At 44.3% G+C, this 22,905-nt stretch overlaps 1 protein-coding gene across 1 annotated transcript in view; it reads right to left on the bottom strand.

The window, feature by feature from the left end:
* Nucleotides 1–22,905, bottom strand: part of itgb5 (integrin, beta 5) — a 38,687-nt gene that overhangs the window by 7,071 nt on the left and 8,711 nt on the right. The window contains exons 9-11 of the mRNA XM_076110930.1: nt 22,364–22,498; nt 16,440–16,614; nt 15,178–15,432 (exon numbers count right to left, since the gene is read on the bottom strand). Of these exons, the coding sequence (XP_075967045.1) occupies nt 15,178–15,432; nt 16,440–16,614; nt 22,364–22,498 (565 nt within the window). The remainder of the gene's footprint in view (nt 1–15,177; nt 15,433–16,439; nt 16,615–22,363; nt 22,499–22,905) is intronic.

Here is a 22,905-nt window from a genome sequence, read left to right as displayed (position 1 = left end):
CGACCGCTCCGCCTCTACAGACGAGAGGAACCCTTGATGGAGGGAGGACAGCCGCTGTAATCGGGGACGCGTCGCTTGACAAGCTTATTTCACACTAGTTGTTCCACGACCCTCCACAAAGACCACATTCAGCAAGCTGCTGTCTCAGATGATAAGGAAACGGACAGAAAGGAGATGTTCGCTCTTTATCAACACGGGGTGCAGCCGGGCCAAAGCCAAGAATTCATGGTTTGTGGAATATGCAGAACAATAGCAGGAATACACATCAGTACTGGGACGAGTCAGACATACAAGCTGCTGATGAGACGGCCGGTTAGAACCGTTCGAACAGAACCACCTAACTGGATCTGAGCGGTAAACAAAGTAGCAAGTGGCTTCAACATGGAAACTATTGTGAAAACTACAAAATCAGTGTTGTGGGAACTGTTATTATGTCATTTATCTGCTTTGTTTTAATAGTTATTGCTTTTACGTTTTCACGATGTAAAGTGCCTTTGAGTACCTTTTAAAGCGTTATACAAATAAAATGTCTTATTATTATAGAATTAATAAGGTATGTTTAAGAGGACCCTTACATTGGGCCTCAGGCAGCAACATTCTCGTAATTTTCTCGCAATTTTCCGTGTAGAGAGAAAATAAGTGAACTCCAGATGCACCAAACCTGTTCACCATCCAAATCTGCTCTTAATCAGGTGTTCTTGATAATGAATCCCACTTGATCATAAATTGTGATCACAAACATGTGATTTTCCAGAGCGTCATAACCGTCGTTACAGGAAAAAACTAAAAGAGCATCGAAGAGCAGAATGTAATCCATTTAGAAGCTGAACGCACACAACATCATCCAAGGGTTTTTATAGTCTTAATTGGACCAGTATTTCTTTATTAATCCAATCAATATAATACTCATAAACATATAATAATCCAAATTTGATTATATGATAGTCATGCGTTTTCTTTTTACACTGCTTGAATTTAAAACTTGGGTATGTCTTAGTAAACCTCTCTCTTAAACTCTTACTGCATGAAGTCCCGTGTTTTTTTAAACAATATAGGAAAACAGTTACTTTTCCAATAACTGCCACATTAAATGTTCTAAACCCTGTAAATGTAAACACAGTGAGGACAGAGTTACGATCTAATGGAGGAGTGAGATCACTGTGTGGCTCCTTCTTCTGTCCAACATGCAGAATCTGCTCGTCACTCAACGCCAGACACAGCGGGGAAGAAGAACGGCTGATTAAACCCAGATCCTCAAAGAGGTCACGGAGACTTCTCCAAAACGAACACTAACACCCAGTTTGATCATCAACCTAGTGGTCAGGGTTGTGCAACACACTGCATGGACCCACAGACGTGCGGTGAATTCTTTGTATTAACGCTTCTCCCTTCTTGGTTGTTCTTTTTTTCAGAGCCCGGAGCACCGCTCCCAAACCTCGGTCAGTGGAGGCTGGCATGACGAGTGGCAGAGTCATCGTACCAACACTGGGAATGTGTCCTTAAATGACACCACCGCTCGAGCATTAGGAGGGCGAGAAGCCGTCTTTTATTCTCTTCCGGTGAGAGTTTTGGGAGGATGAAAGCAGTGAAAGTGCAGCTGCTTTGACATCAGCTCATTGTTCAACAAGTCCTGACGACCTGCTACCAGGTCTGTTGTCTTCAAACGCTCTCTAGTCTCTATGTTCGTGTGAGAGATTAACTTCTTTAGTTTGGGAAGAGGTTGCCTGTTCTCCAATGCTGTTTTCTGCAACTTCAAAGCTGCAGTAATAAAGCTCTGCAGAGGGTTTTGGTTCAACGGCCCACGACTTTTATCTAATTTTTGGTTATTTCATAGATACAGAGCAAGTTAATGAACATCAGTATCAAAATGCAAGGCATAAACATGCCCGAGTTAGCTAGAATGCTAAAGGTCCGGTGTTTAGGATTTGACGGCATCGAGCAGTGAGGAGGCAGATTGCAACCAACTGAAACTGTGCCGAGCGTGTCGGAGAACTACTGTGGCCGACGCAAAAACACAAAAGGCCCCGTCTAGAGCCAGCGTTTGGTTTTTGACCGTTCTGGGCTTCTGTAGAAACATGGCGGCCAGCTCTGTGAAGAGGACCCGCTACATATGTAGATATAAATGGTGCACTCTACGGCAACGAAAACACAACGATTCTTTAATTTCATAATAATAATTCTATTATGTATGTTTTCTTATTCACAAAAGAAAACATACATAATAATGTTATATTCCATTTCTGCTAATATATTCCCCTAAATGCTGCACACTAAATAAACACAGGTTAATATTAGAATCATGTTCATTTTATGTATCAGAAACAGGACTTAAAGGACCACTGACGCAACTAGTTCATTTTGGGGGGATTCAGACAGACACAATTTGCAAGGCGCTGTCTTACTCTTCCAGAATAATGCCTTAAATAAGAGATCCTGACATATTTATACTACATAGAAGCAGTAGAGTGTGCTAGCTTAGGTTTCATCACTGCATGAGTTGAAGTTGTCTCCACCTTGACAGAGTATAGTCAGGTACTGCCTCTTTGTCTAGATACTAGCTCTTGGCTCAGCACGCCTCAGATGAGCTGTCTGAAGAGAGCACCAGCACTTCACTTCGATAACCATCGGCACAGCCGCAAAACAGATGTTTGGAGCAAGTGCACAGGCTCTTTTTCTCCCGTCACTCCTTTTTTGTTACCGAGCTGCTAAGTCGTTCCATTTCTTTTGCCCGTGCCGTCGGGCCATTTCGAGTCGCTGCTCGACAGTGAGATTAAACACTGCTCATGATAAATGCAGCTGTAGAGGAGGAGGAGGAGGAATGTATTCAGACACTTCAGCGCTGTGACCTTCCTCTTTTTACTCACAACTTTTCCATGACGTTTCTGCAGACAGTCAGTCAGCCTGGACCAGCAGCCACGTGGAGGTCAAATGACACAGAAGTAAAAGGCTGTTAAAGACGTTTTAGACTTTCACCTCAGGAGGTTTTCTCTTTCCTGAATAATGCAAAACCATCCATTCCTGTATTTCAGATGCAACACAGCTGACAGTTCCAGCATTCCGTTAGCTCTATTAGCCATCAGCTCCGCGAAAGCAAGTGATACGGAAGTATATTGAGGAAAAACACAACAAATTTGAGTGCTACTCAGTCTGCAAGTGAACCTTTGAGAGAGCACGGGCATGGATTCATGAGAGCAGAATTAACTGATAAACTTCCACAGAGGTTCACGTGGAGCAGAGAATGAGCAACACCAGGCAGGAAACCGGGCTGTCAAAGTACTCAGCCTGGTGCGGCGGGGTCGGCCTCCTGCTGCTCACTTCCTCCGCTGAGCAGATTACAGACCAATGAGTTCATTCACATCGAGCCTTACGACTGCTGAGCACGATGTAAAAAAAAAAGAAGAATGAGAAATAGAGAGAACGGTCGAGCGCCTTCATCGGCCTGCCTTCCAGTTCTTCACGATACACCACTAAACTACATATATTCATATTTATATATATTGCATAAAACACAATTCTACGCCCGATACTCATTTTTACTGAATAGAGCTTGAACGCATCATAATGCAAGTCAATGCAACCTCCGTTAACTTTAGCTCTTAGCTCTGTTAGCCAAGCAGAACTGCTGCAGCATTTCAGAAAGGCATTGGATGCATTTCTGATGCCGGTATCAGAACAATTCCCCAAAAATGTGTGGATGACGATGTCCTTAAAGTGCTCAAATGAGATAAATATTTGATCATCTGCTGGTCAAACTCCAACTGCTGATGAAGATCATATGATATGATGAAAAGCTGCACGAGAGTTACCAATTGGATCATGAAGAGAGATCCCTCCGTCAGAGTTAGAAGCACATAAAAGCTACATAATCCGATTTACACATCTGCATGCGAGATTATTGATTTTCACACCAGTTAAATGCCAGTACATGCAGCAGGGAATAGCTTTAGAGTAAGTTAACTACAAAGATCTGAGATTACTCTTCCTCCTTCACATCCCCAGCTAGTGAAGCATCAGCCCCCCCCCCCCCCCCCCCCCTCACAATAGAATGGAAGATGAATCACTGGCTGCCTTTAAAAAAGGCACAATTATGGGATCAACAATATATTTTTCACTAAACCAAGCCAGCTGCAGTTACAGCACAGAGACAGCCTGCATCTGAATGCATTCCCACATCTTCTGCCTGGAGACATGCTGGATTTCAACATCACATTTTAACAGGCTTATGTAAATATTTGGAGATTATATAAAAAGGAAATGAGCTGTTGGGTTATTTTGAGACGCATAGTTGTATCATGCAAATGTACCAGACAGCGAGAGCTCAGGCTCTAAAAAACTGAAGCTGAAGCCCCTTTCCATGAAGACATTCAAAATAAACAATATGTTCCCAGAGCAAATTGCATCCGACATCTGGGAGCAACAGACCTTTGTGCATGTTCAAGTATCCCCCGTCTGCAGCGATGGAGTGCACAGAGAAGCGTTATCCGCTGCATGTTTTGTGGGGGGGGGGGGGGTGAGAAGGACTGGACACAGATGTGTAATCCATCAAATGTCTGGAAACCCGGTCGCAGTTTTACAGCAGCTGGGCATCGTGTCTACCCTTGTGAGTTGGTGATATTTGTAGCCACATTTTCTAAATGTCTATTGAGCTCCTTTCACATTTGACACGGAGTGAGAAGTGTACGATATGTTTTTCGGCCGTCACACCGAACTCGGTAACCCTCATTAGGAATGCGGCGTCTGATATGATGTGGCGGCGTGCTGAGGGGCTGCAACGCAACGGAGGGCTCAGTGTTAGTGCAAAGAGAGAGAAACAGTCACTTCCTGCAGTGGCGGTCAAAGAGCTGCCTGTGTGTGTGTGTGTGTGTGTGTGTGTGTGTGTGTGTGTGTGTGTGTGTGTGTGTGTGTGTGGAAAGAAAACATGCCCTCTATCCTCTCACGTCTCCGGTTGCAGTCTGAAGCATGGCCCTGTGTTCTGCTCTCAGCTGAAGCCTGATGGAAAGCCGCACTGAATTTATGAAATACTTGTGGCGCACCCCTGGTTCGCTGGAATTTGTGGATTTAGAGAAAGAAAAAAAAAGAAAAAGTCTCTGAGGGAAGATGAAGAATGCAAAAAGGCTTGATTTCCCACCTGTCAGTTACCTGTGGGAAATCCTACAGCACATTATTGGCATGCCTGCATATGATCTTTAAAATAATGTTGCTACAAAAATATGAATGAAGGGGTGACTGTGAAAAGATACTAGAAGATATTTGGGGGGTTTGGAGGAAAATATAAAGGTTTATGACTGAAAAACTGCAATTCCACATCATTTTGAACCAGGTGAATAACAATTTACACCTTCGTCTGAACATTCAATTCAGCTCTACAATGGACATTTTCATACTTTCTGTCTGCCCTAACAATGTCACCGTTGAACTCTTTTGTGGTGGTCTCTGTGACGGACGGAAGGTTCAGCCTCCACGTTCCAGCATTTCACTTAATACTACCACATCCGTGTGTGTGTGTGTGTGTGTGTGTGTGTGTGTGTGTGTGTGTGTGTGTGTGTGTGTGTGTGTGTGTGTGTGTGTGGTGCTGCTCCTTTTTGTCTGGCTTTTTAAACAAGCAAATATGTCAAATGACAGAGTGCTTTGTGCATTAAATTCAGAGAGGTTGGGCCGGACGAATGTATCATAGCATGCAGCCCCTCCCTGACCCTGGGAAGGAACGCACAATATGACTGTACGACTTTAAACGGGAGCTCTGACAGCAGAACAATATCACCTAATACCACTCCAGCTAATTACACAGTGGGCTGTGGGGTAAGATTACCATTTGGTCACAGGCTCAGACGGGGTTGTCTGTGTGTGTGTGTGTGTGTGCGCGCGCACACACACACACACACAGACAGACTGATTCAAACTCAGTCCAAGGTCACACTGTACCAAAATGAAGGGCTGGTTCACTTCTTTTTTTGTAACTTTGGTGGAGAAAATCCTGCACATTTGCAGCCAACTATTATTATTTCAGTCTCTCAAACTGCACATGCAACGCTCTCGCTGCCAGGCAAAGAGATGGAAACAGAAGTGATGCCTTCAATGAGACACTAAGAAGAACCACAAAAACAACCAGCAGAGAAACCCTCTTAGTAAGCCCTGCGAAAACTCCGGAGTGACAGCGGCTTCTGTAAACGACGGGAGTCAGCGAGCAACCAGACTGCTGACGAGGCACAAGTTTCATATTTTTCCACAGAAGACATTTGGTTAAATAAAAATCAGTTCCTGGTTCTCATTTCCCCAAACAGAGACGGATCTTTAGGTGCACTTGAGGCAGAGGACACGGTCAAAGTTTAAACACTGCCGGTCACATTCTCTGTCATTCGTGAGGAGAGATTACTCATCCTCCCTCAGGGCTGGGATACATAGAGCTCTGACAAGATAAGAGGGAGACACAACACACAGTGGCTCTTCTGTCTGCCTCTCCAAAACTCACAGCCCCCGAAGCTTCGCTACCCGGGGGTGAAAATAAGCTAACTTTAAATGAAATTATCAAACGCCAATCAAAATCAAAGAGAGATATAGCCAATAGATTATGAGGATTTGAGTTAGATGTTGTGAGATTAGAGGCCCATGATTCATCTTTATAATCCAGACAGTGCTGTCTGATTTAGAGGAAGCAAACAGCAGCAACATGCTGCTCATCCAGTATTAACAGCAGCAGCCAGGAGCTCAGAGAAGTGAAGCATTCGCTATAGGAGCAGGGATCTCATCCAGTTCATGACCAACACTGACAATTCTCTCGTAAATGTATTATTTACTGGACTGGAACCTTATTATGTCATCTGAGGAACGGGCAGACTCTTGAATTTGCACAAATCTAAGGTTGATGGAGAAATATGCTCCTTGCTATCAGCACAAAGGGAATAGAAACTCAATTATTAGCTTTCTTTTCCCGCTGAGGGTTGAATGAAACGATTGCCACCGTTCTCATGCCTGTGTGCTATGGAGCTAATGCCACTGTGTGATTAGCTTAGCTTAGCATTAAGACTGGAAGCAGGAGGAAAGAGTTAGGCTGGCTGACTCCAAAGTTAAGAAGTATGCAGGCGGGCACCTCTGCAGCTTAGCCCCCGTTTCCAGCTTTGATGCTAAGCTAAGCTAAGCTAAGCCCCGCCTGGCTAAAGCTCTATACACATGAGTGTTGTGGATCATCCAACGCTCAGAAAGAAAGAAGAGTGTATTTCTCTGAACGTCAAACTATTTCTTTAAACCATTAAAATGAGCTTTTAAAAGTCTGAGGCAGAGGAATGTGGTGAAACAGAATATTATTCTCACCCACTCACATTTAATTCATCTTTTGAAACCAATTCCATGCGCTACACTTCAACTCAACTCTGTTTTCTATACGTTGCCCAATTTTTAGCTGATGTGTTCCTTTTTAACAGGGCTGTTAAAACAATATTACTACCCTGTCTGTCTGTGTCTGTGTGTGTGTGTGTCTTTCTGTCAGAGTAAAACAGCTAAAAAATGTGGCCTATTAAAACGTGCAGGCCAAGACACGCTCCCTCTCGCACGCTGAGCCGAGCTGTTCGTCATCAGAAACAAAGAAAGAGACGATGTCTGGTCCGTGAGAGATGCTCGGGCTGAAAGCCTTCAAAGAGAGACGACTTCTTCTTTGTTTAGCTTTCTGTTTGTGTTTCCAGTAACAGAAGAATAATGCCACCTTCAAGATAAGTGGCCTGCAGAGCTCACTAAAACTAAAAGGCCGTGCGGCGGGATCAGATCGGGTGCAATTACAGGTGTCAGCAGCCCCGACTTGAGATTTCTACGTGGATAACATCACATGCTTGACGGACAACAGTCATTACCGGCCGTGAAAACGGTGTTTACTTCATAGGACGCCTCAGCATCCACTGACATTACTCACAGTAAGCAGGAGACAAAAGCCTATAAAAAAATAAAAAATAAAAGAATGACAGAGGGGCGACTTGGAGACACAAACTCTGTGACCTGAGTTTTACCAGCGGTTTGTTAATTCTGGTAACGCAGTGTCGCGCTTCGAGAGACGGACCTCCACGTTGGCACCAACTCCTGAGGGACATATCCGTCTGTAGCTGCTAAAAGTTCCACATGTTCAGCAGTTAGCAGACAGCAGATGAACACAGTTAGAGACTGTTTAACAGGTGGTGTACAGTGAGTTTTGTCTCAGTAAACAGCTGCCTGCTGCAGCTGGAAACAATGCTGATGATAACTGAGATTGAAACAAAAACAATGACCGAAAAGACACCGAAAAGTTCCAGAAGGGTGGTTATTTAGTAATAAACAAAGTAATTTGATCCATCGTTAGCATATAAGAATATTGCGTATACGAGCTTTAGGTAAAGTAATAATACTTTCACTTATATAGGACATCCTAGCTCTTCCTCCAGGCCTCAGCATGCCAGTCTAGGAACTATGTAGGTTACGTGGAAACCTCCTTTACAAGAAAGCTGAATTCGGGAGCTCTCCTTTATTTATTTCCTCATCAGCATCTTGCTTCAACACACTGTGGACGGCACAGCATGCATCTAACGTCGAGCGAGCAGCTGTGATGTGAAACAACCACGGTCAGCTGTTGAGCTTTAAGGATCTAAATCCTGGGGACCTCGGAGGCTCTTAATGCTGCAGAGCCACCCAAGAAGCTGAGCTGGCCAAACAACTTCAAAAATAAGCCCCTGAAAACAGCTGTTCAGCCCACAAAATTAAAACCCAAGCAACTTCCAACACTACACTTGATATGCGTTGTTTTTGTGCCTCCGGTGTCAAACTGGGGACGGCCGTGCACGTGAACTGCATGTGAATATTAGTGTAAAGAAAACACCTGTAAGTTTCTAAGGAACTCCAGTAGTCCACATGCAGCGATAGGACCGGGGTGTGGGCTCGTGTCTGCACTGTTTTCACCAGAGAAACCGGAGGTCTTTGTCTGCGGCGCTCAAGTTCAGTCAAGTCTCAAAGAAGAGAGGAGAGGGAGGAGTCATCCGGTGTTTGTTTTACCTCGGGGTCTGAGGACTGAGGGGCAGGTGCTGCTCAGGTAGCTTTGTTTAGTCACAAAATACATCTAAAGGCTGATTCCCGTTAAAGTTGGAACTATAATTAGCACAGCATTGTAAATTAAATACTTGCCCACAAGGCAACAGGTGAAAATAGTTGTGATTAACGACACTCCTTACTTGGGCAGAGCGAATTGCAACAAAGACCACTTAGTTATAGTTTAGGAAAACCGTCACAAATGAGCCGCTTCACAACAATTTGGGACGCGCGGTCTCGAAACATGTTCTCGCGTTTGGAGATCACGTGCATCCAATCACCAAAGCACTAAATCATAGGTCATGCAAGAGAGACAATAAAAAGAAAAATGGAATGATCAAAGTCGTATTGATGTTTGAGGTGTGTTGATTGATTTATATATATATATGACAACTCAAGCATTAAAAACACCATTCGATGTACAACTAGACTATAGAACTATCGACTGTAAAGTTCTACTCATGTGGAGAGAGAAAGTGAAAAGCTACAGCTGATAATTAACGACCCCGGTCCTCCCCCACAGGTGATGTCAATTTGTTCACTAATTAGACCTCAAGCTGTGCTTGATTGATGTCGACCTCAGTCTCCCGTTGGTTTCACGCTACCTTTAGGGCGGGATCAGTTCAACTTCAGGTCAATCTAAAAACACTGTGCTGGCCCTTTAAATGAGTAGAACGAGTGGCACAAAAGAAATGAAGGAACTCTGCCAGTGAATGCTCCAATAAAGTAAAAGCAGTATTTTTTTTTTCATAGTGTGTATTATTTCTCTGCAGTAATGAGTCTGGTGTTGCCGGTGATCTTTTGACTGCCAGCCAAACGTTAACGAAGACCAGACTCACTAATTGCTGCGCGTTCAAGTAACGACGTGTAAAACACTAATTGTGAACCGCAGCCATCGAACCCAACGCTCTTCACAGACTCCATGTAGCAGGAGAGAGACCCGAGCACCTTTACTGGGAAACAGCAGCGCGCGTACAGCCGAGTAAATGATTTAATGTCCAACGCATCATGTTTCCAAAACACGATTGAAAAACGAATGCCGTATTTCAAACAGACAAGCTACAAAAAAGCAGAGCTGCCACAGAGGAACAAAACTCCAACACATTATCTCACTCGAGGACAAAACCCGATTCTTTTATGCAAAGTACAGATGACAATGGGATCTCAGAGAGCTGAACAATGATGACGGAACAAGATTCCCAAACAGGAATAATGCAACATGTTGAATGTCACTTTGGTGAAGTGAAGTGCAGAATCTTCTCTTCTTTTGTTCTCCAGGGACAGTCCAGTGTGTAATGCTTCACAAAAGCACGCTTTAGACACGACTAGTTCTCTAAAAAGCTCATTTCTGCAGCTCAGCGGTGGCTATGGGACAACAAAACTTCTAGTTGTAACGAAGAACTTGTGTTTTTCCTGGAATGCTGTTTGGAAGTTTGCTCTAAATAACATCTAATATCTTTTAATGACGGTTCTGGGCTGAAGCTGCACATATTTCCTTAATGGCGAAAGTGACTTTCAGGTGTATTAGCTGTGTTTCAACATGTCTTTGCTGCCGCTAGGATAACACACTGAGCCACCTTATTTCACCTGCACTGTGCCTTCCTGTCGGACGGGACCGTTTGAAATCTGAAGCTAAGAAAATTCTGTTTCTTGTTTTGAACCGACGAGTCCTGAAGAGAACCGTTTCCCTCAGTGAACGCTCGGTACGAACACGAGTAAACACACATGTTCCCATTTACCCTATAAGGAGCCGCTGACGCGTACACATGGTGTACATGCATGAACACACACACACACACACACAGGACACCAGCAGTTATATTTATGGGGTAAAAGAGGGTTTGCGCAAGTCTGGAAATAAAGCTGCTCTATTTCTGGCAACTGGAGACTGCAGGGCACTTAGATCATTATTTAGAACCAGCTGCAGAGTCTGCAGAGGGGATGTGGGTCAGGGGGGCAGCGGGACGAGGAAGTCAGGACTTACTGAAGCCTTGTTACAAACAAGCAGGAGACAGGAGCTCAAACAACACGGGGGTTTTAAGATCCATACTTTTAGAGTTAATTTAGAGTAAAAAGACAACTGATGAAGATATATCAGCTGATATTGTTTAACAAACACTTAACATAGGCTTACATTTGTGGTGATATCCTGTGGGGATAGGAAGCCTATGTCATGAGGAAGCTATTCTACAGATAAACAATAAATATGTACACTGAACGAGTTAGAAAGTTTCTCAGCCCGTAGGAACATTTAATCATTCTGTTTATCTGTACAATTTCCAAATAGGCGACAATATTAAAGTACATTTTGAACATTTCAAATCATTATAGATAATAACAAACAATAAAAATGTAAAATAAAACTATTTATAAATAGATAATATACAATAAGGTTATGTTGTGCAGCGCTTATACACTGGTACTGATGCGTCTGTAAAGAGCCAGTGACAGCAGATGTCTGTCTGTAAATGTATCAGTCAGGCTCCTAAAGACACAGAGTGACTCATCCCTCCATGAGTAAGAGAAACATAAACACAAACAAATATCAATGAGCAAATCAGCCCATTGACCCACAGACACAACGCTCACAACATCACCGGGGTTTGAACCAGCTCCTTCCCGACTACGTTAATCAAACCTTGACAGAGTCCGTGCAGCACACGTCCGTCTGTCTGCACGTCATTCCCCCTGAAGATACTCCTCAGAGAGCCAGGAACGGACATAAACACAAAGACAGATGGCCGTGTGGATGCTGAGGATAAGATTACCGGGACATTCAGAGACAGACAGTCGTCCAACACAGGTAATCTGAGCCCAGATACAGCACGTCCTGCAGCTACCTCGTCTACATCCACCTACCTCTTTGTAAACGCATGTTATTACAGTGATATTAAGGATTAAAGAGCCCGATTCTCCTCGATTCACAAATCTCTCAAGACTCAGTGGTTCAGGACGCCAACACGTCTTTCCAACACTGATTTGATGGACGAAGCCGTTTCACTAAAAACATTTCGAATACAGTGTGAACTTCATATTCATCTACAGACACACAAACAGCTCCGGTGACTTCTTCGTTAAAATGAAAACCAGCAGGAATCTCATCTGACAATCAGCCAGAAAAGTGACAAAAACAAGCTTCAGTACGATGGAGTCACTTATGATAAGCAGATACTGTAGCGAACTTTTAATATTCACTGGGAAGAGAACAAGTAAATATAAAATGTATAAATGTTTTGTTTTTTCCACCCGACCAGCATTTGCTGAGTCTTTCAGTAGAGCTCCCAGTGCACCAGAATAAAGCTCTAAATAAAAGCACACTGGGGAGCAGAGTGTTCTGGTGGTTTTGGCTGGTTCCGGCTGCCTCGTGTCACCGCAGCGCACACACGACCATTTAACGCGTGTACAGTACACACAGTATTACAGCTCGACCCAGCAGCCAGTCTGCCCGGCAGGTGTGAGCCACAGCTGGATGTGGAGAGCAGCCGGCGTCCTCAGGCTCAACTCTGACTGGACATCCAGCAGATCTGAAGTGGACAAGGATTCAATGCAGAAGCACCATTGGTTTACGAATATTGTCGGAGGAAATGTGACAGTTTCACAACTATCAATCAAAATATTTCTAATATAGCTAATGAACTAAAATATTTATTGTCATCATCAACTATAGTTTTACCTTGACTTGGGCACAAAGGTTTGGGTGATTATCTCGAAGATGATGGAACATATTCAGAATGTTTGACCTTTTTTGCAGTCACCTTTCGACGGCACGCATTGCATCGCTTCTACAACAACTCCCTGGTCATTTGGTAGATATTGAAAATGCTCCCACGCTATCGGTTTAAGGCTTTTTGTTTGAGGTTAAAAGTCTGGACTGTCAGTTCATTGACACTTTTCTTCTTCTTCTCCGCGTTTCAGTTTGGTTTGGTTAATCCCGACATCCAACACGGACGAGAATCTTAACAGTTACAGATCGATGGAACTGAGAAAAGTCAATCCACTGATGAAGACCACATGATACAGATGAGGTTTTTAAATTTAATTTTCTCTTTAGTCAAACTAGATTCTTTGATTTAGACAACCTATTACATGTGGCCATGTTTCCATCTCATCTCTCCACAAAGGATGACATTTAAATTGAAGCAAAGCCAAATGCAGTACTGCTGAGGAAGACGAGGGAGGAGGAGGAGGCTGAGAGATAACAGAGGAGCTCAAAGTGCTGACAGAATGACAACATGAGAGAACACTGAAAAACATAAACAATGTTGACATGAACTGAAGGGAAGAAGATAAGATGAAGAGATAAAGATTATTTAGGTGAACATGTTAGACACACACACAATATTTCAATCTCATTCGTCCCATATTGGCAAAACATTTAATTGCCAGAAAACAGAGAAGTATTGAGAAACATGAAGACTGAATCACAACTATGACAATGTATTGATTGTTTTAGTTAAGAGTTTAATATTCTCCTGACCAGTCTTGTTAAAAAGGGAACACTATAACAAATATACCAGGCCTGATCCTTCGGCTCTCTAACGAGCATTTCAGATTCTCAGGCCGATAGCTACACCTCGATGAGCTCCCGGGGAAAACTACTCTCAAGACATTCAAGGAGACGAAGACAAAAGGACGCCATGCCAGCTGATTCCCTCTTAATTGAAACCTGCTGCTCCTTTAGGCAGTTCATCAGTGTGAACACTCCAGACACAAGACTACATCTCAGCCGAGTGTGACCGATCCAGGTGGAGCACAACACCGTTTACAAGATACGTTTGCTTGAAATAGACCGTACTAGTATTTCCTGTGTTTTTTTTAGAAACGTGCTGGCACAGAGTAGTTTCTTTAGAGCATGTCTTACAGAGGGGGCCACCACATGATAATTAACCGAGAGATTCGGAGGAAAAGTGTGAAGGAGGCGTACCGTTTGGTATCATTAGGAACTCATTACGACTCCATGCCGGGAAAACCAAGCCGAGAGAGGAGGAGAGCGGCAGGAGGTAGTGGACTGTTAAGATTTAATGACTGCTTATGGATGATCGGCACAAACAAACAGCCATTCTGTGTCTGGCCTTGCCGCTGACGAAACGAAAAGACTTGAGTTTCTACTGGGTTCAGACAAATAGAGGCCGGCATTGTGTTACGGGATCGCGCCAAAGCCGGCCCCGACTGTCACAAAGCGCTCTCTGTGGTTTCACAGAAACAGCCGTTGGCTTGGGGATGAGCCAGTGGGCCCCTCCCCCCCCCACACACTCCCCTCTTGCGTTCAGGAGGTCTCACACCAGAGTCTTGGACCCGATGTTCTGGGAACACAACAGCCTCGGCCTGTTTGGTATAGCTGGGCAGATACTCTGAGCCAAACCTGGTTTTTCATGCCGGGGGCCTCTTTGGGCATCAGAGTGAAGCAGGGACGGCTCAGTGAGAGGAAGAGGACTTTAAGTTGGCATCGGCACATGAATCGCTGATTAACAGAGTATATTCACGCCTCAGGGATGGAGATAATTAAAGGCGTATAAATTTCAGTCCTGCAAACAAGAGCAAACTAAAAGTACTTCCACCTCTCTCAGGTCCTCGATCATTCCAGCATCACACCAGAACAACCCTCTGAGGCAGACGCCAAACAACAAATGAGCTGAACATCTGAACAACTACTATCGCAGCTGCTCCTCCGAGCTTCCGGGAGCGAAGCCAGCAGCCCTGCAGGTGACCGTTTCAGCTCATCCTGAAAATAAAAGCAGAGTTTTGGTTGCAGTGGAGTCATGAGCGGGCCAAACCACGGGGCCACACCCAGAGCAGGTATGGGAAGGTGACTCCGCACCATGAATGGGCATTATTGTTAATTATAACCCACGACAAGCTGCGGATCTAAAGAGTTCAGAGCGTTGTTTGATGTCAGCTTGTATTCTCATTAAGTTCAATACCCAGGGAGGTGCGGTCCCTCAACAGCTGTAGTTCAAACCACCACCTCACTACGAGCACAGCAGCAGGATTCAAACGCACAACTCAGGACAACTGGGCTTCAGTGGAAATGCAGACAATAAACGTTCCGATACCAGTTCTTCTCTTTACAGATTCACACACTTGTGAATTCACACATGTCTGATGCTGGTATCAGAGCAGCTCTAGTGATACTCCTACCTGAGCAGAGGATGCCTTTGTGCCGGGCGCAGGAGAAGTCGTCACACTCGCAGTAGCTGCCGTAAATCTTGCCGAACTCCGACTCGTAGCACAGACACTGGTTGCAGCTGCACTCTCCTCGCCCGCTGCAGATCTGCTTCCCCTCGGCTTCCCGGCAGGCGCTGAGGTACATGCTGCTGGCCTCGCCCTCCTGGCACTCACAGCGGGCCCCCAGGTAGCCCGGCTCACAGTGACAAATCCCACAGTTATAAGTACCTGCAAGGGGCGAGAGTTACTTCATTCTACTGTTTACGGGTTTAGATGCATTCATTTCACCTCTTTATTCTGCAGGAATATTCAGCTACACCAATCTACGTGACTTTATAGCTGTTGTGAGAGAGCAGCAGTTCCTAAATCTGAGATGTGTCCAGTTGGATTATAGTGTTTTAAACTTGACCATTTACAGTTGTTTTGACTTTCCCAGTTAGTGATTTAAACCACTCACGACATCTTAAATGTGCACAAGATAATTGAATGTGTTGATGATAACTGATACCCATCTGTGTTTCAAATATCTCAACATAAAGCCCAAGTTTACGGTTAGAGGGAGACAGCCTCTCCATAATCACGCCAAAGAAAGTAGATGATTTATGCGGTAAAAGTAGGAGTTTTCTGCAGTTGCTGAAGTCAAAATACCAGGTCTGACATCGCTGATTGAGGTGTTCAACCTACAGGAAGCTGAACAGCAGCAGTTCTCTGTCCCGTGTGATTAACAACGCTCATGTGTCTTGTTTGAGTATTTTTTTTTAACAGAAGCATATTTCCACGTGGATCTTTATGTCCCCTTGCTTTAAAAATTGTTGCGTTTCCTGCTGCAAGAAGACGTTGACCTCTGCAGTTTACAACGGCCACGAGAGAGAGGTTTAAGTTTGTAAAAAAAAAAAAAGAAAAAAGAAATGACCACCTCCCAGATGTATGTCTCTGCCAACCAGTCATGTTGATGTTTATATCCATGACTGCCAAAAAATGTCACCACTTCATCATTTTATCTTATTGGAATCAGCATATGAATTCTTCAGTCATAGCCAAGAATGTGTTTTGTGACTTTCCACCACCAAATTCTACTCCGTCCATCCTTGAGTCCAAGTGGACATTTGTGCCAAATTTGAAGACATTCCTTCAAGGCGTGACCGAGATATCGCATATTCAAAATCGACAGATGCTATTCTTATTTTTGTCTTATTATGTATCTCCCAGTAAAACCAGTAGTGTAGATGAACTACCTATGGAGCTGCAGATGCTGCTGTTGGTTTGCGCTGTCCGGCTGCAGCCGCAGTCACACTGATAATCCACAGAAACCTCCAGACGATCTTTGAACCCCACCGGCTTGATGGTGAAGCTCTGGTTGGCGCCGCGGGGAGGGCAGCTCCTCGCCTCCACGCTCACGTTAAACGACACCTACAAAAGATGGTGCAATTAGAAAATAGAATAAATACCGACACGCTGATGGAGAAAGGATAGAGACTTCCTGTTTGTGTAATGAGAGGAGGGTGCACGTCAAGTTCAGAGGATTTGAGGGATAAAAGTTTCAAACGTCTTTTCATGTGAGCAAACAGCCAACATACACATTTGTTGGCAGCTGCCAGCTAGCCTGTGGACGTGAACTACACGTGACCCTGTGTTGTCATGTTTACACCAGAGAGTGTACAGCGTGCAGCTGATGTGGCTTCACATGTGCAGAGAAGTTGGACATGACACAAGACCTACACCCATTTGATTGCTCTGAGGAAGGAAGTCTTAACAAGAAGAGAAACCCAACCCCGGCTGGGTTTTTTTTTACTGTTCCAAAGTGAGCACGTTGGTCTGGTATTTACTTCGTATTTACAGAATGAGAGCAACGCTGTCGGCTCCATGGAGAGCTCAGAGTTTCTCTTGGATGTTGCCTCGACTTTAACTGATGACATAGTCCTGCTACACATTTGCATAATTGACTGCTGGAATAATTTAAATTTTCACCCAAGCACCACGTATAAAAATATGTCAAAGTGCTGCAAAGCAAAGCACACATGTTCTACTGGTTTGACTCTTTACTCCGGCTCACTGGATCCGAAATTAACAATGATTGTGGGGTTTATGTGCCGCGTTTCAACCCAGCAAAGCTTGCAGAAAGAGTGAGGTAAGGTTGCATATTATCATCTCAAAACTGCTCCAGAAGGGAAGCGATGCTCTCTGCTTTGAAGCTCCGACTAGAAGCACTTGACCTTCGGAAGATGAATTGAAGTCTTGCACCAAAAGCAAATATTCCACCCGAGCAGCACCTGCTGTTTTTGGCCGGAGCTCTCCTGAATAAAGGGCACTATGAGACCAAATATGTCACAACCCGTGCAAGGCCTCTCCCGTTCTGAATGTGTTGGATAAATACAGCTTCCGCCGATTAGTTTTCGGGGGAGACTTTTATTCCCCGACTTACTGATTCAGGAAATATCACACGGGAAATGCATCACTGGAACTGGACCAATGAAAAGTCAAAAGGTGTAAATAATGGAAGCCAGGAATAATCTCCATTATCCAAAGTGACAGTAACGGACAATTTACACAGATTATCACAGAGAAACAGAAGTTAAAAAGACTAAACACAACTCATATTGTAAACTCTGGTTTCATGAACCTCGTTTGATTTCATCGCTGGTCTCTTACTCACTTTGATGAATCTTTAATTTTAAGACTGAACACGTTGAATGCACCGATAGTTTGTCAACGCAAGAACCATCACCGACATCCCCAACTTCGAACCTCAATGGCTACTATTGTCTTCTTAAAACCGGCACATATTTCTGATTATGTTAACTGGATATTTTATCAGGCAAGAATGCTCCCCAGTACAAATGAGCAGTTCAGGCATCAGCATTTGTCTTATACTCCAGTCCAGCACACAACATAAGCCGATTCAGGATACAGGAAGAGCCTACGTCACATGTTCCCCGGATTCCCCCTCCACTTCAGGGCGGGAAGCTTAACGAGTTAACGAAGGACGCAATTAGATTTACTGTAAATGGGAGTCGCGAGGAGCCCAGTTCACCCAATCATGTGGCCGGTGAGGACAAGTATGAGGCTGTGGAGGAGCACAGGGGGGGGCGAACACTTGGGAGGAAGTAGTAGTAGTGAGGAGTTGATACATTGAGACTCAACTCATTGAGAAAAGGCCTCGACACGCAGTTGGGTGAGTAATGTAATTAAAGGAGAGATGTATAGGGAATCAGATCAGAGACAGATAAGAGGCCGCGTGTTAGGTTGTACTACGGCGAGAGGTAGACGGGACAGAAACATGGTTGTTAACTCCAAGAGAAACATTTAATCTCAAAAAGAAATAAAAAAAATCTTTGCCTGAAATTAAATTAACTGGGAGAAAACCCATAAAGAAGATCAAACAAAACACATTTTATTTGGACTAAAAACTTTTTTTTTCTTTCTAAAAAAGGACCTGTGGTACATTAACGCAGACTTGCTCTCATTCATATGCATGAGGCCTATTCAGTGGTCATACATTCCTGCAGCGGATGCCGGCTTAACTACGTACACTCCAGCTAGCATTTCTCCTCCTGCCAGTTCCCTCCTTTCATGGCGTGCAGTTTCACAGGCCTCCTCCTGCCCACGTTTTGTTTGGAGGCCATTGAGATGCAGCATCAGGCTCTCACACAGACATGCAGTGACTGACACCTGGGAAGTTTGGCAGCCGGCGCACTGAGCCGCTACCCTCCATCCCTCCTTTCACTGCCGAGGATAAAAGACATGAGCAAGGCCCATCACCCGAGAGCCTCCCCACCCAACCCTCTCTCCCATTCACTGCTGCCTCGATCCCCCTCAGCTCCCCCGCCACCCGTTCCCATCACGAAACCGTCCCAGGGAAATAAAGTAGCCGGAGAGAAGAGCACGGGGGGGTTTCCACCACACTGAAGCTCGCTGTGTGACAGCATGTATGAAGCTGCCCCTCGCTAGCATTTTCAATAGATCCAGGACTCAATACAGATCTTAACTGAGGCCCGTGTAGAATATAAAGTGACCACCGGAGAGAGGCCTGTGCAAAATGCAAAGCAATTAAGATGTACCATCATCCCGGGTCACCTGACCTCTGCTTTTGTTCAGAGCGTCAGCAACGGAGAAAGCATCCTGGCTCACAGCCATGGAAAACACAGCAGTCTTCAACCATTCAATGTATTATTCCCGTGTAGAAGACTCTCACTGCTGCTGCTGTCTCACCCATCAGAGCTGCATAACTGGTTTCACAAAGAACTTCAACTACGAGCGCAATCACATAAACCAGCCAATTAAAAGCCAATTACATGCAACATAGAGAGGTTCAAGAGTGGAGTATTTGTTGTGAGGTCCGAGGAAATGGTTGATATCTGTGATATCAGGTTATTGTGGTGGCAGAAAATAATATTCCTCGAGTCGGAAAACAAGCAGCAAACTGTTCAAAACTGCGATTGTGCTAAAGTCCTTTAGGAGAAAATAATCTGTAAAGAAATTGTATTTTGAGACATGGATTGGTCGGTAGAGAGGCTGCTTACATGTTGTGGTCAAATCCTCTGAGCTGGCGTGCAGCATAGGTCAGCGTGCTACAAGCTCTGGTCTTTAATTTAGATTCTCGCCAGCTCTCTGCGGCTTTGACCTCGCTTCCCTTATTGGCCAGCATCTCAACAACAACACAAGAGAGATTGAATCTGTGCTAATGCAGGCAAGTTGCTACAGGTGTCAGCGAGCAGATCCGGAAAGTCCAGTTTGAGTAAAAGATCCGAGAGCTTGAAGGTCTTTCAGACACCACAACACCGCACAGCTGTTTATCATAACATGAGACGATCACAGGAGTAATCGACTTAATCTACGGTCTTGATGGTTTTGAGGCAAAAGGTCGGCCAGGGTTGGTCTGAACACAGCCGAAGGACATTGAGAGCTAAAGCGTTTCCCACTGTTGATCGAATCCAGCTGAGAAGGCAAAAGACCAAATATTCTTTAAGGAATGAACCGTCTCTGCCAAAAGAGCTGTGTGATGAAAAAAGGGTCTTTCCTTTGTTTAGATATAGTAGATAAGCCTCATCAAGCAGTTAAAATACAATTAGTTAATGATTAAGACGTAGAGAGCCACACCTACAGGGAAACAGGAACATTGGTTCAGACGGTTATAAAACGTGTGTCTCAGAAACTCAGTCAGTCAACGTGACTCATTACTGCGGCTACTTTTCCTCACTGGTGCCAACAAAGTCTATTTACTTACAGGACGGGGGAATACAAGCCCCCTCCACCTCCATCTTTATCTCCATCTCAGTTTGATTTGGTCAGACAGGAAGTCCCCTTTAAGAGGATTCAAAAGGTCACACAGTGTTTGCGCAAGACTGCCAAGTCACAACCTGCTCTCTTTAGTCATAGACTGAGATTATTAATAGCACTTTGAGCAGCGCAGAAAGATTAGGGCCGGACAACATCGTATAATATATATGTCACTTTGTAACATTGATTGTTTTTAAATGCATCAGTGGAAAAATAAATCGCGTGTTGTTGAATTCTGGACTGGACAACAGACTAAACGGTAACAGTTGTTGTAGCTATTCTCAATTTTAAAAAGGAGCTAGATTTGTAATTCAGGGCATGATTATTCCCTCCATAAGGCTCTGAACAGGAAGACGGCTGAGCCGGCAGCTTGCAGCTAACAGTGCAAACAACTGCAGCAGTGCTGACAGAACCAACGGTGTTTACATCCCGGAGAACCGACGGTCGATTCTTTGTAAAAATATGAAACTCTTAAATGTGGTCTGATAGGTTTGATGATTAATGTTGCGTGTTGTCCAGCCCTAAGAGGAAGGACAGCTTTCCAAAGCACACATGAGATATACCTCTCTATCAATAAAACACAGAGACCTTTGGCTGCATCTTTAGACCTTTAAGCCTTCACCGAGCAGAAGGATCCAGTGAAGCCTGGTAACAACCTCTCCAGCAATAACAGCTGGATCATTTAGAGCCCTGCCCTCTCATATGTACCGCCTTCACCCGCATTAATGAAAGTCTCCTACTGAAACAAATGAAGACGTTGGAGATCGTATCTACAGCGAAACATCTCAGCATGCATATTAAACACTAACATGACTCGGAAAATTGAAAGTCACAGAGAAAATTGTTTCCTCTCATTCAATTACAACTCAACAGTTACACTTCCCGGAGCCCATTAACCCAACCTCCCAGATCCTATAAAACATGCTGCAAGCTAGAAATCACACACACACACACACACACACACACACACGCACACGCACACGCACACGCACACACACAATGTATTTGTACGTGTTGATAATACTACAGGCAAAGTTATGAACATACAGCAGCGTCATTATTCCCATTAAAATAAAGAACAGAACTGTATATCTTTTCCAGGACTATGCTGTGGCCTGAACAGCCCACAGGTCAAAGTTATAAACGGAGTGCGTCTGACAGGCCACCGCTCTCAGAAGATCATTTAGTAAAATGACGTCATGGAAAATCTGGTTCATTCAAAAACAGCTATCCTGAAGATGACAAACACAGTTAACCACCTCTTAAAGGGATAGTTCAGAAGTGCGGTTGTACGAGGTAGCAGCAGCAAAACATATTTAAGACACCTAAAAACAATTGTATCAGTTTGTTTACGCTATATTTAGAATATATTCACAGCTTTACCGTGCCGTCAAATAGCCCTTTCACCTGAGAACTGAAGCCATTTTATCGATCGATGCTCTCTTCAAAGACACCAGACTCCATTGACAAAAACAGCAATTTTACCTCACAGAACACGGGAGTTACTGGTCTACCACTGCCTTCATGAATTAGTTTGTTTGTGTTATTGTGTGACTTTGGTGTTTTAAAAGAGTTAGTTTGACTCTCGAAAGTCGCACAATAACACAAACAAACTAACCGATCAAGGCGGCGTTAGACCAGCAACTCCTGTGTTCTGCGGGGTAAAGTTTGTGTTTTTCTCAAAAGGAGTCTCGTGGCTTTGAAAAGAGTGTAGATAACGTCTTCAGTTCCCTGTTGGAAAAGACTGCTTAGACTGATATTGATTTTTATAGGTGTCTAAAATACGTTTTGCTGCAGCACCACTTTTTCCGAGGCTTCAGGATGCATAACACTTGTATAATGTGGAGGTGAGTTGGAGAGGGGAGCGTGGACAGGGACTCACCGTGTCGCCAATCTTCAAGTCGGCGCACTTCCTGAGGCCCGGCAGCGGGTTTCCATCCTGGCAGGTGGCGGTGAAGGACAGGCTGATGTCCTCTGGGTGATCCCACACCGACAGCTCCACTTTAGAGCGGATGTTCTGAGGAGGACACACCCGGGAGCACACGGAGATTGTTGGTACAAGTTTGTGACTCAGGGTTTTTAAAAAAAACAGATTACTTTTATTGCATGGTAAAACAGGATTTCTAGCAGTTGCCATCACGCACATTAACATTTTCCAACTAGAGCCATAATATGAGGCCTTCCACGCAGACATTTATAATAAAACCACCTCAGTTTATCTTTTCAGGCCTGTAACTCTGGTTGCGTAACAGCGTGGAGAAGAGTGAACCATGGGGAATGCGTTGCCTCGGTTAGGCACATTTTTAGAGTTAATCTTACTAAAACCACAAGCGCCGTGCAGGGAGGCAGGTTGTATGTGTGTGGATGTGAAACACTACGGATCTTTGCCATGCCAGCTGCATGTGGCTCTGCGCAACATGTGCA

The sequence above is a fragment of the Anarhichas minor genome, unplaced genomic scaffold, assembly GCF_050575085.1.
Source record: "Anarhichas minor isolate MPS153535 unplaced genomic scaffold, ASM5057508v1 ptg000004l, whole genome shotgun sequence".
Lineage (NCBI taxonomy): Eukaryota > Metazoa > Chordata > Actinopteri > Perciformes > Anarhichadidae > Anarhichas > Anarhichas minor.
This window is presented reverse-complemented; position numbering and strand designations above follow the sequence as displayed.